We start from the raw sequence: 17,833 nt of genomic DNA, 5'->3' as shown, positions 1-17,833 counted from the left end.
GAACTTGTTCAGTTGATGTCTCGGTTGTTGATCTTGTTATGTTCATACAAATATTTACACATGTTAAGTTTGCTGAAAAATAAATGTGGTTAACAGTGCGAGGACATTTTTTTGCTGAGTTTATATGGCACAGTTTTTTTGGTCCTTAAATGAAACATATATATACTTTTTTATTAATCACAATTTTCTTTAGCCAGTTTTGGTCTTTAATGCAGGTCGGACAGACAGGTTCCTTACTTTCTCCCCCTTCCACTTGCCTCTTCCATTTTTGTGGTGTTGGTTGTAATTCTGAGTAAAACATTTCCATATATTTTCAATAGCTGCACGTGTGAGAACACTCCACCAGTCATGATATCATTTACAAAGATCATACCTTTTTAATTTTTTGTTCCCAAAATATAGATTTTTTTCATCAATTCGTATATTTAAGTTTAATCATAATATTTCTTGTAATATGTGTTCTGTCTTTTCTGGTGGATTAAACTGAAATTGCAACCAACTTTATATGGCTTATTTTAAAAATAGCGATATTTTGGAGATTGTTTCCTTTTCAAGTAACTGAAAGTGAGAGGTTGTAATCTGAATAAAGTGAGAGGTTGTAATCTGAATAAAGGGAAAAAGGCCAAGTATAACTTTTTGTATGACTGAATCCTTAAAGTGAGATGTTTAATGCTTTAATATTTAATCATCTCTGTCCTCAAGTCGTGTTCATTATATAAATAGGCCCGTTTTATTTTATCTGGCTTGCCCTTCCAAATAAAATGACATAGATTGCTCATAGAATTTACAAAACAAGCCATTAGGTGTAAGCAAGCCCATAAGCATATAGGTAAACTGGGATATTGACTAAAGACTTAATGTAGTAAGTCAATTTATCATCATTTGGTTGTAATCCAGAGAGGTTAGAAAAGTATCTAGATCCTCTATGAGGCTGTGGAGGGATTCAAATTGTGGATTTAAAAGAAAAACAGGAATCATCCGTATACAATGACACCTTTGTTTTTAAGCCACAGATTTCTAGTCCCTTGATATTGTTGTTGGATCTGATTTGAATGTAATCTGATTTAAGGTGTTGACATGGCCTAATAATTTGAAAGTTTGCTCAGAAAACCATGTGTTTTAATCAACGTATGTTTACCTCCGTTATGCCCGTACACCGATTTTAAGATCAGCAGAGTAAGGTGTTTACATGACTAATGCCGTACTCGGCCTACTGCCATAATCAGTTTAATATAAAATGACCAGTGTGCATGTAAACGCACTAATTTGTTATCACTACATCTAGCTGTTAACTAATAACTAATAGTCTACATGGTATTTATAAACACTTTCTAACCCGTTCATAAAGAGTAGCAACATGGCAGCGGGCATCGTGTGACTACTAAATACATTCTTCTATCCCCTTAACAGTGGCAACAGGGTTGGAGTGTCTGGGTTTCAAAACAGGCATGGTGGCAACTAGACTTTAAGGGGTGGTGTCCACAGATTAGGCTAAATACGGGACTAAAAAGTAATGTCATTAGAGAGTCTCCATTGAAGATTATTTTTTGTTGTTGTCCGGGACTAGGCTAAATATGTCTGGGGAAATTGGTCCCAAATTTGTTAGCTGGTTCATTAATAGCGATGTGCAAAATGTCCTGAATTAGTAAACAATTGAAAATTGGAAGGGATTGTATCAGTTAGTGGTGCATTCGAAAGCATGGGGGAAGGGGCGACGTAACTCGATGCTTGTGCCTTGCGCCATGCTTTTAGCTAGATCTGCCATTACAATCTGGGGATGTTACCTGAGTAATACCTGAGGACATATCTGTCGAGTTGTGTACTTTTATCATATGCTATGGAATGTATTGTATCCTCAGGCCTTGTTTGTACCATATGTTTCTTCTAAGGCTTTGAGCTCCAGTTCCGTCTGGGCCCTACTCTCCAGGGGAAACATGTGCGCGTGCAGACTAACTACCCCGCCCCAGGGGAACACTTTGACCGTCACACCTTCCGGGCCCTGGACTGGCACAACCCCACGGGAAGAGAGGACGACTCTGACAAGTTCTGCTCCCTAGACCTACAGATCGCTGGATCGTACCAATACAACTTTGGTCACGGGTGAGACGCTATTGTGATACAGACGACATGTAGCATTCATATTCCATTTCTCCATGAGACACGGCATCACTAGGCAACTCATTGGAGCTTCATGTTTTAACTAAATATTCAACCCCCCCCCCCTTCCCTAGCCACGAAGAGAAGTCAGGTGGTGGCTACGTGGTAGTGGACCCAGTGCTGCGTGCCGGAGCTGACAACCACCACGTCCATCTGGATTGTATCACCATCCAGACCTACCTGTCCAAATGCCTCGGGCACCTGGATGACTGGCCAGACAGACTGAGGGTGGCTAAGGAGTCTGGTGAGAGAGCAGGGGACAGGGGACCATCCTTATGCAAGCCTGCCTTTACCTGTTGTGTCCTTTTGAAGGCTGTCTAGTCTGTGTAGGGCTTTAATTGTTCCAACCCCGGACTTTAATACCCGATTCAATTGATCAACTAGTCGTTAACTAAATTAGGTGGGTCAGGTGTGTAATGCCTGCACACATGGCGGTCTTCCAGGATCACGAGCGAAGAATACTATTGTAGTGCATTGTCTCACTTGGAATTTTGAATCCCATGTAATCACGATGAACAGGGTTAGTCTAATTTCTTAGGTCACTTATGGACAACAGTGTAGTTCAAGGTCCCAATGTTTACACTACATTTCACCTTGTCATTCTGCAATATCCCATTCTTGAAAGAGGGCTAGGTTAATCATTAACATGCTGACGGGTTACAAAATGCCTACATCTAGTACATTTACATTTAAGTCATTTAGCAGACGCTCTTATCCAGAGCGACTTAAGTGACAGAAGTAATATAAATGATGCCGTATGATTGACAGTGTTCCCTGTGTCGTTGGTATGAATCTAAACATGTATGTGAATAAAGAACATCCAGCTAATGTCTTTGAATATGTCTCATAATATCTTATAACATGTTATTTCTTATAGTACTCATTTATTACATTGTTGATTTTAAGATATTTTGTTTGTTTCCCAGGCTACAACATGATCCACTTTACGCCTCTGCAGACGCTCGGTAAATCCAGGTCCTGCTACTCCCTAGCTGACCAACTAAGCCTGAACCCAGAGTTTTCGCCACCGGGAAAGAACTACACCTGGACAGATGTGGGAGAGTTGGTGCAGAAACTGAAGAAAGAGTGGAACATGATCTGTATCACTGATGTGGTCTACAATCACACAGGTGTGTGTTTGCGGGAGAGCATGGACGTGTGTGTGTGTGGTGGTGGGATGGGGCGTGAACGTGGGTGTGCGTCTCCCTCCTTGGTTGAACGACTAGCTGCCCAGTAGATTACAGCAGTCCGTTACAATGCGGCCATACGTAAAGAGCAGTCAGTTCAGGAGAAAATAACCAGGGTTTGTCAGCGAGTCTCACAATTCACAGTTTAGTAGTCACCCCTAAGAGTCCTCTACATGTGGGGTGGGGGGGTTGTTATCTGTATAGTGTCGTGTGTTGACTAAGTTGCCATAGCAGAACTCCTAATATCACAATATCACAATGCATACTGCATGCCTCTGACTGAATATAGACTAGGGAAAGGCCACTATTGAAAGGCCACAGTCGCAAAAAAAATGTTCCTAGGATCTAGTGCAAGCTTTAAAGATGAGTGCCATGTTATAAATACCCTCCCTCGATAATTCTGCCATAACTTAGTTATGGGTGAACTTCAACCTAGCCACTGTGTGCAGCTCTGTAGTCAAGCTGTTGCATAGCAGTTCAGGCAGACACTATGTGGAGTCTTTGTGACTAGCATGCTCAACTAAAAAAGGGAGAATGAAATCATTGACTCATGCTCCAATTGATTAGATGTGTTTTGAATAGAACCTGCGTTGCCATTGGTTCAGAATGGGTTTCTTTTGTCCTAGTAGTTGAGTTGTTTTTCTATTGTCTACTTGTTCCTGTTTAGTGCAGTTACCCTTTTTGGTTTGCAAGTTTATCTAACGAGGGTAATTTATTATAGTGCAGTGTAGTTAGCCTGCTTCAAAAAACGAGATAAGGCTTGGAGAGTATAAAGGCTTGAAAACAGAATTCTCTGGCCCAGGCCCAGTATTGTAAAAGGTTGGATGGTCAGAGAAACCTTATCTCCATGGCAGCTTAAAGGCCATGTGCTAGCTGACACCCAACCTAGGCTGGCTACTGGTCTGCTCTGTGATCAGTGCAGCTCATGGTGAACCAATGGGTGTGCTCTGCTGTTACTTGATGTAACATTGCGAAATAGTTACCTTAGTTAGATTTCCCCTTTTCTGTCATATGTGTTCATATCATAAGCAGGCACACACTATGGTTAGAATGCTTTTCGTACTCACAACCCTGGCTCGAATCTTATTCAATGTTATTCGCAGCTGTAATGGCTTCCAAAGGTGCTTCGAACAAGTATTAACTCTGGGGTGTGAAGACATTTTTAAAATGAATTTGGAAACATTTCTATACTTTTTTACACTTTGGAAATGTGGAGTAGGTTGTGTACATTTTGTAGAAAAAAAATGAAATGAATCCCCTTATTTGAGGCTCCTGAGTCCCGCAGCGGTCTAAGGCATTGTATCTCAGTGCAAGATGCGCCACTACAGTTCCTGGTTCGAATCCAGGCTGTATCACATCTGGCTGTGATTGGGAGTCCCATAGGGTGGCGCACATTTGGCCCAGCGTCACCCGGGTTTGGCTGCGGTAGGCCGTCATTGTAAATAAGAATTAGTTATTAACTGACTTGCCTAGTTGAATAAAGGTTAAATAATTAAAAAATATATATATTTAATTTTAAGGCAGCAAAATGTGAAGACTGCATTTTAGTCATATGCCCAACGATTATCCTACCACTGACAGAAGGTTAGCTTTTACATCATCAGGGAGTGTCTGCGTAGGGAGAGGCCATTAACCTTCATTGACCTCTATATTAACCTCTTTAATATTCCTTGGCAAAAGGCCTCAATGTCCTCCATTACATTTAGGATGTCTGTGTGGTAACTCTTGCATTGTTCCCTTCCCCTTCCATGTGCAGCCACCAACAGCCCATGGATCAAGGAGCACCCTGAGTGTGGCTACAACCTGGTCAACTCCCCCCACCTGAGGCCAGCCTGGGTCCTGGACCGGGCCATATGGCACATGACCTGCAACATGGCTGATGCCAAGTACGCTGCTAACGGCCTTCCCGCCCAGGTCCAGAATGAGGGGCACCTGAATGTGAGTGTCTGAAGGTCACTTTCACAGCTAGGGTTGCAACATTCCCAGAAACCTTCCTAAAATTCATTTTTTCTCCTGAAAATCCTCAAACCGGGAACTTAAGGAAAGTTTATGGAGTTTTGTAACCCTCTGGGTCCAGAGTTGTTCCTGGTCATGCCATGATGTGATCAGGAAAAACTCAAGGCCTTACACATATCACCTTATTGGCTTTGTCTCGATGAAATTGTGAGCTCCGTTTGTGAAGAGCTGAACCTTGAACCGTTTATATGTATATTTTTCTCTCTCTCAGGCAATCCGCGATGTTCTGTGGGGGCAGGTTTTCCCCAAGATCAAGCTGTGGGAGTTCTTCCAGGTCAGAATCGAAAGCGCTGTGGAGGAGTTCAGGGACCTGCTCGCAGATGGTGAGAGCATTCAACTGTGTGCTGTACTATTTTCTGTCTTTCTGTTCATGACATCTGCTGTTCATTATAATAACTGGGATGTGTTCGGAAAGAACCAAACAGAAGCAAAGAGGTCGAAACAGGGAGGGACTTGTCCAATAAGAAACTCTCGCTTTCGTTGCAAAAAGTTTTCCGCCGCGCACTGATGAATAGACCTCTGTGTTATAAACCCCTAAAGCCAGAGGGTTGTGCGAAAGAGTAACCGTCTCCCCTTCTCATGAGCTCCACCTGTCCAAACAGTGACCGTGTATGGATTCGCACGAGAAGTAGATCCAAGTCACAGTCAAACAGGCACCGTACCTCCATCTCAATGAGAGTTTGTCCATGTCTGATGTGAAACAAAAGGAGTCAATAAAAATGAAAAAGCACACAAATGTTGCTGTTGAATTTATCGTTATCCAATTTTTATTTTAAGATGAATGTTGGCAGCTACAGTACATGCAACCTAATCCACCACCCTTATCAATCAGAGATATGATGTGTGTTGGTATTGATTCATGAATTGAATGGGTTGTGGTATTATGTGGTTGTAATCAGGAGAGAAACCAGACCAGAAGAGGACTGGGGGTAAACAGGGACTGAAGATCATTCAGGACCACAAGTTCAGACGCTTCGGAAACGAAGTGGACATGGACTCTGCCCTGGAGACCTTTGTGCCTCACAGGTAAGTACATTGACATTCCAATTTCCTCAATGCTTTAGTTTGCAATTGACCCCAAACCTGGTGCGTGTTTGGTACTTTAGAAATGTGTGTGCTGTCTAGTTCAGCAGTTTCAAACCAATTTTACCACCTTGCCCCATGGGACCTCGTCTCCCACGAGGTAAGGAGGGCCACACACTGTTTTTAAAATATTTCCTTGCCGGCAAAATGTGCAGACAACAGTCCTCTACCTACAGTTTTGGGAATTTTCAATGCTCCCTGACTTGTCTAGCTTTTGTTAGGGTGATTGTTAACAAGCTGGACAGAGTGAAGAGACTGTATAAATGTAGGTCCGTTATCACGTCTACTCAGTTTCCATTTGGTTTTAGTCATTTCAATTGAAAGAAAAAAAACAACAAAAAGGGTTTGAACTCAAACCACCGTGTTGATTAGGCTCGCGGGCCTTATGTTTGACACTTCAGACTGCACTTACTTGGATTTACATTTAAGTCATTTAGCAGACGCTCTTATCCAGAGCGACTTACAAATTGGTGCATTCACCTTATGACATCCAGTGGGACAGTCACTTAACAATAGTGCATCTAAAACTTAGGGGGTGGGGTGATTGGTATTCCTTAAAGAGGTGGATTGACAACGTTGATGATCCTAACTTTACATCAGTTGATTGAGTGGATTCTGAATCAACCCCCAAATCTAAAACCAAGTCTCATTCTGCACCTGTCAATCCTGTCAATCCTTTTCCCTGTCCAGCCACAGTACACAAGCCATTCTGGAGGCCTGTAACAGGCTGTGGGGGAGACTTGAGGAGATCAATAAAGAGCAGTACCAACAGATGATACACCACCAGGAGAAGGTAGGTACCACCCCCCCCCCCCCCCATCAGTAGCTTTGGTATGCTCCATATGCATGTTTGGATAATGTAGTCCATCCATTTGACAATTCTCTGTTCTGCTTATTTTCTTCTACCCAGGCCTCTAACTGCATTGTGGGAAATGTAGTTTATGAGCGCCTTGCTGACCATGGACCCAAACTGGGCCCCGTCACCAGGAAAGACCCTATTGTTCCCAGGTAGGCCAGTGGTCGGGTCGGGGGAACTGCAGTGGGGTTGTGATTTTTTGTTTTTAATGTATATGGAAAATATGGGGTCCTCGCTGAAAAAGTTTGAATACCACTGAGGTAGGCTGTGTGCTGACTGTATGAAAATGCTAAAATGCTTCATGACCTAGTTTATTTCACTTACATTAATGTAAAAAACTGCTTTAGAAACAAGGTCGACAGGATTTTGACAGTGATGTTAGACGCAGATGAACTTTATTGAAATCTCTGCAGTGAATAAAAAAAGTTCCATCCTTGACATAAGAGATTGTATCATGCTAAACTTCTTTCTACAGGAGTTCCCCCCTCAGGGCCAAAGCAGTAATGCACATGCAAATCACGTTTCAATATGGTTCCAAGTCAATAAATGTGTGTGCGTTGACAGATACTTCACCTTTCCGTTCGAGGAGACGAGCCTGGAGGATGACCTGAAGATGACGGACCAGCCAGACAAGGCCTGTCACTTCCTGGCTCACAACGGCTGGGTGATGGGAGACGACCCTCTTAGAAACTTTGCCGAGCCTGGTTTGCACTTTTTATTTGACGTTCATTCACTTCTCCCAAATTGTGCGCGGCTGACACATAGGGCAGCAACAAAAGTCTTCTCAACTGTGCCCCAGCTCTGCTGATGTTGGTGCTTAGTAAAAATGTTCTAAACATTATAATCATTTCAAAAGTTGCTCTTATCCAGATCAACGTACAATATGTGCTTTCCGCTAAGGAGGATGATAATACCTTACACTCACTTATTTCATCAGGCCAAAGATCAGTGTGTCTCTATTGGGTCATTGGCACCCAAACAGTCTGGAGATGCATGATCCAGTCACTCTCAACTGCTATCCTACCATGTGTAGCCTAAGTGATATAGAATGCTTAGTTTAGACTTCAGAGAGTCACTCGGGGAGGCTCCCGAGTGGCGCAGCGGTCTAAGGCACTGCATCTCAGTTCCTAGAGGCGTCACTACAGACCCTGGTTCGATCCTGGGCTGTATCACAACCAGCCGTGATTGGGTATCCCATAGGGTCGGCTCACAATTGGCCCAGCGTGGTTAGGGTTTGGCCTGGGTAGGCCATCATTTTAAATAAGAATTTGTTATTAACTGACTTGCCTAGTTTAATAAAGTTTTAAAACATTTATAATTTAAAGCTGGAAATGGCAATGCCACTCCAGTGGTAACCTGATTATTCCACAAGGGGGAGCCAGTGTGATGTAAATATCATTCCCAGTGTTACTAAAGACCCAGTTCCTGAGAACGTCAAGAAACGAATGCCTCTTCTTCTTTCCAGGCTCCAACGTGTACATCAGGAGAGAGCTGATCTGCTGGGGCGACAGTGTCAAGCTTCGCTATGGCGACAAACCCGACGACTGCCCCTACCTGTGGACCCACATGCAGAAGTACACAGAGATCACAGCCAAGCACTTCGCGGGAGTCCGCCTGGACAACTGTCACTCCACCCCCCTGCACGTGGCTGAGGTACATTCCATTTAGTCTGAGTCATTTTAGTTTGTTATTACAATCCGTATAGCCCATGCCATACCCCTCTCTATGAAATGCATAGCGTTACTGCGTGTATGTATCTTCCAAGGTAACAATTGATAGACTTGATGTATGAATAAAGTTAGTGATCATTTGCTGTAAAGGGACAAAACAATGTCATTACTGAAACCACTCTCCTTCCGTAGCACATGCTGTCAGCAGCCAGGGCGGTCAGGCCCAACCTGTATGTGATCGCGGAGCTCTTTACAGGCAGCGAGCTCATTGATAATGTGTTTGTTAACCGCCTGGGGATAACCAGTCTTATCAGAGGTACCCGGATGTTAACATGTAGTAGAAAAAGCACGGGAGTGGTGGGGGTTAAACCCTAGGTTACACTTTATTTGACATATCTGGTGTTTACTTACTAACATTGAAAATGTGTATTTAAACCACGTTGTATAATCTGTTACCTGTTTCTTCAATGTAAGTACCAGAAAGTATCGTTGGTTACCACATCATTTTCGAGTAAACGCCAAGTACCATATTAGGAGTGTAAAATAAAGTGTTACCAAAAATGTTTTGTTTTGGCATGACACTAAATCTCTGTTTTTGTCTCTTTCTGCATGTCTCTCTCACTACATCTCTCACTACATCTCGTCCTCCCACTGATACTTCACATACTATTGCTCTGTCTGATTAACATTTTTGCATTAAACATATCACCTGTTGTTTACTTCCTGGTCTAAACACCTCATTGACCTTTTGACCTTTATAATTGGTTGTTTTCCTCACACCTTTGTCGGTTCTCTTCTCATTTTCTGTCTCTTTGTTTGGTCTCTGTTTTGGGTTTTGGCATGTTTTCTTTTGCACTTTGACCCCCCCATCCATCACTCCTCCATACTAACCTCTTCTGCTTAGCTTTTCCGCCTCCCTGCATTTCTACTTCGTCTTCCCTATCCCTCACCCATCCATTCTCTCCCTCCCTCAACCTAAACCTATACCCCCTCCTTCCCCTCTTTCCACCCTCTCTCTGTGATTTAACCCCTTGTTGACTGGCCTGTGGATGTGGACATGTAGTACATGTTGGACGTGGCTCGTGTGGCGATGCCCAGTCTGTACGTGGTGGCTGAGCTGTTCACAGGCAGCGAGGACCTGGACAATGTCTTTGTAAATAAGCTAGGCATTACCTCACTCATCAGAGGTAGGACTACACACCACTAGTCTGGTCCCAGATCTGGTTTGGTCAGCCTTGCCAACTCCTTTGGTCGTTGTCATAAATGACCATGGGAGTTGGTGAGACACCACAAACAGATCTGAGACCAGGTTAGTGCATCACTGCATCTTTGAAGGAAAAATGGCATCAACGGGCATTCTCGAGTCCTGCATGTTGGCATTGTATGTGATTGAAGCGACGACAAAGTAATACAGTGGTATAACTGTACATCCCTTCGTCCCTCTCTTTCTTTCCCTCTACCTGGTCCCTCCAGAGGCAATGAGTGCAGGGGACAGTCACGAGGAGGGCAGGCTGGTGTACAGGTACGGAGGGGAGCCCGTCGGAGCCTTTGTCCAGCCCAGCCTCCGGCCCTTGGTGCCCAGCATCGCCCACGCCATGTTCCTGGATGTCACCCACGACAACGAGTGCCCCATCCAGGTACCTTATTCTTAAGTGACCTATTTAGGTAGCCTATTCTTGAGTTTCACTATTCGGGTACAGCATAGCATTATAGTAGCCATTGCGAGTTCATTGCTGTAAAACATATCTAGGCAATGTTTCAATATGCAGACTAGCTAGCATACTACTTAGAATGAAGCAAATATACTGGCCATGTATTCTAAGTGATATGCTAGTATGTACATTGAAACATATTGTTAAACGATATAGGGGCTTCACACTGTTCACAACCTGGTTGATTTCAGTATGAACTTTGGGTTTAAATCCAGTGCTATATGAAATTCCAGTGAGTTTGTTCACTAAAATGGGAACATTGCCCCCCCTAGTAAAAAAAATATTTAAAAAAAGAAGAGATCCGCAAATCTGGTTGTGTCAATTCCTTTCGTTGTTGTCTATGTTCCAGCTCCGCTCTGCATACGACTCGCTCCCCAGCTCTGCCATCGTCTCAATGGCCTGCTGTTGCTCTGGCAGCACCAGGGGATACGATGAGATGGTGCCTCACCAGGTAACACACAGACACACGCAAACACACATACACACTCACACCGTTTCTCAGTCATAACAGTATAATGACTCTTGTCTTGATATTTGCATATGTTAATTGCATATATACCACTATAGCATCACATATATATATCTCAAATCACTTAAAAGGGTCATTTAGAAAAATGTAATCTTCATATTCATCATCTCCAGTATGTGAAAATGGGGTGTTTCTATATTTTGTATGTATTTTGTGTTTCCAATGACATCATCAACCAATTAGTAGACAATTATTAAGCAATACCTACTCACAATTTGTCAAAATCACACAATGCACACCGATGATGTCGTTGGAAACACTTACCTTCCTCTATCTTTTTTACTACAAAACATAGAAACGCGCCGTTTTCACATAATGTTGATGTTGGGATGGTGCCGGAGATGAAAAATGGTGAAGTTTCCCTTTAAGTATAAATCCAAAGGAATGTTTAGAATTATATTAGGTACTATAGTAGTATTGTACAGTAAATAGCCATGGAGAATGAATGACTAAGCTCTTCAGTAACCATCTCCTCTGCGTGTCTGCCTGTAGATCTCAGTGGTGAAGGAGGAGCGTTTCTACCCCAAGTGGAACCCTGACGCCAAGGCCTCGTCCCCCGGCGAGGTCAACCTGAAGACGGGTATTATCGCCGGCAAGCTGGCCCTCAACAAAATGCACCAGGATCTGGCCTCCAAGGGCTTTAACCAGGTGGGTGTGTGGAGGAGTAAACGAGAACTGAAATGAAAACTAATCATGAAATAACGAGTTACTAAACTGTAATTAAAGAATTCGCATACAAAAATCGAATGGGGTTTTCATGCTTTTTTCCCCCTCTAATTGGGTTGTCAGGCTTCTGAATCTAGTGTGGTGACTCAGCGTGATGACATTGTCATGAACGGCACCGCGGATGTTGGTTGCGTTCCCCTGCTTAGACGTCGCATGCGTCAATAAATGGTTTCGTGCCACGTCATTGACTGTGCAGTCGGGCTCCAGATTGCTATAACGTGTCAGTCGTGTTCCTCTGCTCAGACATTTGTAACGCATGCCAGATCTTACAACTCCTGGATAAGTATTTTACGTATCAGTTAACCACTTTATGTCATAGCAGTCTGGTGTCCGACTGCACGGTCGATGACGTGGCCCGCAACCATTGGTTGATGCATGCAATGTCTGAGCACGGTAACGTGACCAAGATGTGGTTAAAAGGTACGTAAAAACACCCATCTAGGTGTTGTAAGATCTGGCACGTGTCAGCAACGTCTGAGCAGAGAAACGCACCCATTGAGATGAGCGCGATGCAAGACTTTGCTACTATGGCTACACTCGCAATGGCCACCAGTCCACCCATTATGCCTTCATTGACTTGAATGTATCAGGCTCCCGAGTGGCGCAGCGTTCTAAGGCACTGCATCTCAGTGCTAGAGGCGTCACAACAGACCCTTGTTCGATTCCAGGCTATATCACAACCGGCCGTGATTGGTAGTCCCATAGGGCGGTGCGCAATTGGCCCAGCGTCGTTTAGGGTTTGGCCCGGGGTAGGCCGTCATTATAAATAAGAATTTGTTCTTAAACTGACTTGCCTCGTTAAATAAAATCAAAATGGGGATGCTCGTTCTATTCATTATATTTCTATGGCAGCACATGCAGTCAGGAATGAAGGAGAGGATAAAATGTGTGTTTTTTTTGCTATTCGAACAGTTATTATATTGAGCTCGGTCATTTGGCTGGCCAATTACCATCATCCAATATTCCATGACCGTCACAGCCCTACTTTAAACCTAACCTAACCAATCACATAACTCACCACCTTATGTATTAATGCCCCACAGTAGCTTGAAGTGACATCCCCAAAAACAGAAACTATACAACACATAAATGGCTGTTAGCCTCCCACACACAGGTTACTTTTTGTCCTCAACACTGAAACTAAATAATATAAAAACAAAATAGAAATGCCTCCCAAAACGCATGTTATTTTATTTCCGGTTACTAAATAGTTTTATCATTATTATTTTTGGTTTCCGTTTTCTATAATAACCTTGGTGAATGTATACATGTATTTGCATGATAAGAGTTATGTGTAACAGTGCTTGTTATTTCCTCTGTTCCCTTCCTAGGTGTACGTGGACCAGGTGGACGAGGACGTTGTGGCGGTGACGCGTCACTGTCCCAGCACACACCAGTCTGTGGTCGCCGTGTGTCGCACTGCCTTCCACAACCCCAAACACCACCAGTATAGGAAGGAGGTTCCACCCATGTTCATCCCTGGTATGATGCTTCACTGTTACCATAAACAGGACAATGCCCTCAGAATGGGCCATCCATAGAAATACAATAATACTAGAGTGGCCTATGTCATTCATCTTCATAACTTTAGAATGTGCTGATAATGGCAGACATCTTGGTCAGGGATTAGTTCCAAACCAGTATTGTTGGAACAAATGGCAATAGAGGCACAGGAGATGACTTGGATGCAGGACCTACTATTTTAACACAATCAACTTAGTCTCTCTCCGTCTCCAGGTAAAATTGACGAGGTGGTTCTCGAGGCGCGTGTCATCGACAGGCAAGCCGGCACCTACAAGAAATGTGAGAAGTACATTAACGGCATGCCGGAGTACACTGTGGAGATTAAGGAGCACATCCAGGTAACGTGATGCCGGGGAACGTGGGTAATTACAGTTGTTTAGGCCCCCTGTCACAATGGGCTTGAGATATAAAGTATTTCCTCTCAAACAAATCCATTGTCAGACTGGGTCTTGAAAAACAAGCTGCTTCAGGGGCATCCGGTTACATTTCACAAGCTGCTATTGTGTCTGTATTCTGTCTGACTTGTTTGTGAGTTTCTATTTCCATTTTGTTTACATAGCTATTTACTCAGTGTTATCTGCTTCGCTAAATGTACTTTTTGCATTTTAGTTCAAGTAAAGCATTTGGTAATGATTAATGCCATGTTTTTGCAATGATTTACACTAGATGACTAACAGGAGCCGCTTTTTTGAAGACACCCCACCACCATCTTGGTACTACTCCTCCATTGTAAAAAAATATATATATATTTTGGAAGCTATAGAAATAGATTTTTTAACATTTTAACTAGACAAGTGAGTTAAGAACAAATTCTTATTTACAATGATAGCCTACCGGGGAACAGTGGGTTAACAGCCTTGTTCAGGGGCAGAACAACAGATTTTTACCTTGACAGCTCAGGGATTCAATCCAGCATCCTTTCGATTACTGGCCCAACGCTCTAACCACTAGGCTACCTGCTGCCCCCATCTTTATTTACTTCTACATTTTGTTTTTGCCATGTTTATTCTATTACAGATGCCTTAATGCATATTTTTGTATTAAATTATGTTAGCTAAACATTAACATGTCAAATGACAAGATATATACAAAAATGTACCTTAAAGCATAATTTTTTGTATAAAAAAAGTACAAGTTCTAATTTTACTGTCCCCACTACTACAACAACAAAATACTTAAATATATGTAATTTTGTCCTTAAAACATTTGATTTCAATGCTGTAGAATTCCATTCACTCCTATGGAGTTCTGCATCTTCTGGGGAGTGGCAATACCGCCAACCGGTGGCTTCAATGCGTCTCACTGGTCAATACTTAGCAATCCAGTGTTTATATACATAATTGATATAGACCAGCAAAAGCCAATTCAGAGTTGTCTTCAACTCTCCTCTCAATACCCCATTGTGGACCTTGATACTGATTTGTGTGGCAGTGAAACTGTATTCACCCATGGTCTTATTCACCCCAGCTGAAGGACAGTGGTGTTGTGAAACATGCAGGGGTGACATCTAAGGGCAGCAGTGAGTTTGTCCAGGAGATCGTCTTCGAGCGCCTCACCCCCGGCAGCGTCATCGCCTTCAGGTTAGAGGTCATGATGAGTAGCCCAATATACCCAGACATTGAATAGAATTTAAAGGTCTACTGTAAAACGCACACATATGTTAGTGAGGGGTGGGGGTGTTCTTTGGCCAGTTTGGCCTCATATTGTCTACTCAAAGCTCACAGGTAATACTGTTAACTCTTCAGCCCTTCGATAGCTCAGTTGGTAGAGCGTTGGACTGTAAAATAGCAGTGATCTGTAGGTTGCTGGTTCAAATCCGTCTTGAAGGAAGAAACCTTTTGGCCGAGAAATCTCTTCAGCATTGCAGACTGTATGTCTCCTAGCCTGGTCCGAGATCTGTTTATGATGTCTTGACAACTTCTATGTTCATGTCAGGCCAATGGCACAAACAGATCTGGGACCAGGCGATATGTTTCCCTCTGAGATGTATCTGTGTTTCCCTCATCAGGGTGAGTCTGGACCCCAGGGCCCAAGAGCTGGTGGGAGTCATCAGACATCACCTGATCCAGTTCAGCCCAAAGTACAAGCTTGGCAGTCTGCCCGACCAGCACACACCAACCATACTGGAGACACCCCTGGCACAGTGAGTATACATCGCACAAAGACACACTTGCACACACGCACCCACCCGTGTACACACACACACACACACACACATACATACATGCACACAAATGTACCGCTACACACACGCTGCTTTGCAAACACACCATTTTGCAAGCACACCATGTCTTTTGGAAAAGTGCTGAAAAGGTATAGTACAGATGTCGTATCTTAATTTGATCATCCTGTTGCAGGATAACTTTCCTGCAGTGCAGGGAATTAAAAATGTGTATTGTATTTGAAGTTTAAAAAGCCTTCTGAAGTTTGTAATTTCCACTTTCCACTTGATTTTCCCTCATGAAAAATGTATCAACCCTTACCAAAAATTAATTATAATTTAATTATAATCTGCGTAATAATTGACATGTCCTGTTGCTGCTGGATTATTTTCCTGCTGTAGCAAACTTGCTCAAATTAAAATCCTACATCTGTATATTTTTTTTAATGATGGTCATACATTTGTATAGTGAGGAATTGATCAACACACTGATCAACATTCTGATCAGTGGAACTCTGTAGTCTCCAGTTGTGCCCAGTAAGGTGAGTGTGCGTTGTAATGTTACGTGACCCTATCCTCTATCCCCATGCAGGATCATGTCTAAGCTGACCCTGGCCGACATGAACATGCTGCTGTTCCGCTGTGACTCTGAGGAGCAGGAGGAAGGAGGAGGCTGCTACAACATCCCCTCCTGGACGAGCTTCAAGTATGGTGGCCTGCAAGGTACAGTACAGTTCACACAAAGGAGGGGGTCCAGTCAGCACCATGGTCGGGGTCAATGTCCCATTTTAACTCAGTCAATTCAGTGGAAATTGAAATAGAAATGAGAATTTTGCAGTTTACTTCCTGAATTGAATGATTTTGGAAGTGAATTGATCCCAAGCCTGGTCAGCGCACATTGTGTTTGTTGCCCCTAACCACTGATACTCTGTCAGATATTTTTCCAGCCCTCCATGGTTAAGGTTAGGATTTGGGTTGGTAAGATGGTCCTAGATCTGTGCCTACGAGCATCTGTACACATGAGAATATTGTTGAATGAAACTGGACATAGACATTAAAAATCTGATTCATTGTTTTGATACAGGTTTGATGTCAGTGATGGCAGACATTCGTCCCAAGAACGACCTGGGCCACCCGGTGTGTGACAACCTGAGACAGGGTGACTGGATGATTGACTACGTCAGCAACAGGCTGGTGTCCCGTGGTGGCGCTCTAGGAGAGGTGAGCGCGGTTTGAGAGACAATAATTCAAACCAAATGAATCCCTCTTGATTTTCTATAAGGCCAAGTAGACTGCCAAGACGGTCTGATGAACTAAGGTCCAATACCTGAGTTTTAAATCTACCAGTGTGGCAGCAGTAAGATGAGGATTCACTCGCTGTCACCGTTTTCCACAGTCGTCATTTTCAAGGTTGGTGTTTTCCATATAGCATGTGTGTTGTCCGAAACGTTTCCAGGTGGGGAAGTGGCTGGAAGGGATGTTCCACTATCTGAAGCACATCCCTCGCTACCTCATCCCCTGCTACTTTGACGCCATCCTCGTGGGAGCCTACACCACAGCTCTGGACATCACCTTCAACAAGATGTCCAGGTATGTCCCCACAGAAACAGCCCTGTAAATGTTTCTCACGCACTCAACATACAGTCAGAAAATGATGCAATAGAACAATTGAAGAGACTTCAATTAGATGTTGTATTTGGTGTTAAAAAGGCCCTGCACCTTTAACTTTAAGCGTGTGCCGAAAATCTTATTTGCATTTGATGTGTTTTTCTGCACAGCAGTTTTCATGTAAAATCATGTTTTTCTCTGTGTTTCTCTCTTGTTCAGTTTTGTCCAGAACGGCTCCACCTTCGTCAAACTGCTGGCTCTGGGCTCGGTCCAGATGTGTGGTGTTGGCAGTTTCCCGGCTCTGCCCCCCTTGTCCCTGGCGCTACCCGACGTCCCCTACCGCCTCAACAAGGACACCGGCAAGAAGGAGCAATGCTGCGTCTCCCTGGCTGCAGGTCTGCCTAGCAACAACTCATGTCTATTCTACTACTGTAAACAGTGGTGGGACGCCACCCAAATAACTCATCATACTTTTTTCTGTTGATTTTCTGGAAACGAATGATAATAATCCTCATGCTGGACGACATTGAGTAGCCAAATAACTGGTGTTTTAGAAGTCTCCTGGTAGTCATCAAAACAACCTATCATTGTCCCTTGGTATTTT

The 17,833-nt window shown here is 43.4% G+C and overlaps 1 protein-coding gene and 1 non-coding gene across 3 annotated transcripts in view; both read left to right on the top strand.

Moving 5' to 3' along the window:
- Positions 1-17,833, top strand: part of LOC124009671 (glycogen debranching enzyme-like) — a 31,703-nt gene that overhangs the window by 7,354 nt on the left and 6,516 nt on the right. Inside the window, exons 3-24 of one of the 2 annotated variants that reach the window (XM_046321714.1) lie at positions 1,890-2,100; positions 2,232-2,401; positions 3,084-3,287; positions 5,101-5,282; positions 5,572-5,683; positions 6,260-6,386; positions 7,134-7,236; positions 7,354-7,451; positions 7,864-8,003; positions 8,765-8,952; positions 10,033-10,156; positions 10,443-10,606; positions 11,031-11,132; positions 11,703-11,858; positions 13,268-13,418; positions 13,674-13,798; positions 14,928-15,040; positions 15,469-15,603; positions 16,214-16,344; positions 16,706-16,842; positions 17,078-17,211; positions 17,449-17,624. In XM_046321714.1, the coding sequence (XP_046177670.1) occupies positions 1,890-2,100; positions 2,232-2,401; positions 3,084-3,287; positions 5,101-5,282; positions 5,572-5,683; positions 6,260-6,386; positions 7,134-7,236; positions 7,354-7,451; positions 7,864-8,003; positions 8,765-8,952; positions 10,033-10,156; positions 10,443-10,606; positions 11,031-11,132; positions 11,703-11,858; positions 13,268-13,418; positions 13,674-13,798; positions 14,928-15,040; positions 15,469-15,603; positions 16,214-16,344; positions 16,706-16,842; positions 17,078-17,211; positions 17,449-17,624 (3,183 nt within the window). Of the gene's footprint in view, positions 1-1,889; positions 2,101-2,231; positions 2,402-3,083; positions 3,288-5,100; positions 5,283-5,571; positions 5,684-6,259; positions 6,387-7,133; positions 7,237-7,353; positions 7,452-7,863; positions 8,004-8,764; positions 8,953-9,161; positions 9,286-10,032; positions 10,157-10,442; positions 10,607-11,030; positions 11,133-11,702; positions 11,859-13,267; positions 13,419-13,673; positions 13,799-14,927; positions 15,041-15,468; positions 15,604-16,213; positions 16,345-16,705; positions 16,843-17,077; positions 17,212-17,448; positions 17,625-17,833 lie in introns of both variants that reach the window. The other variant, XM_046321713.1, reaches the window with a different exon arrangement.
- On the top strand, positions 5,932-6,066 carry LOC124010257. Its single transcript, XR_006834395.1, has one exon. It is a non-coding gene; the product is annotated as a small nucleolar RNA SNORA75 (small nucleolar RNA).

The sequence above is a fragment of the Oncorhynchus gorbuscha genome, linkage group LG22 (genome assembly GCF_021184085.1).
Source record: "Oncorhynchus gorbuscha isolate QuinsamMale2020 ecotype Even-year linkage group LG22, OgorEven_v1.0, whole genome shotgun sequence".
NCBI lineage: Eukaryota > Metazoa > Chordata > Actinopteri > Salmoniformes > Salmonidae > Oncorhynchus > Oncorhynchus gorbuscha.
The sequence above is the reverse complement of the archived record's forward strand: the minus strand, read 5'-3'. Positions and strand labels throughout refer to the sequence as shown.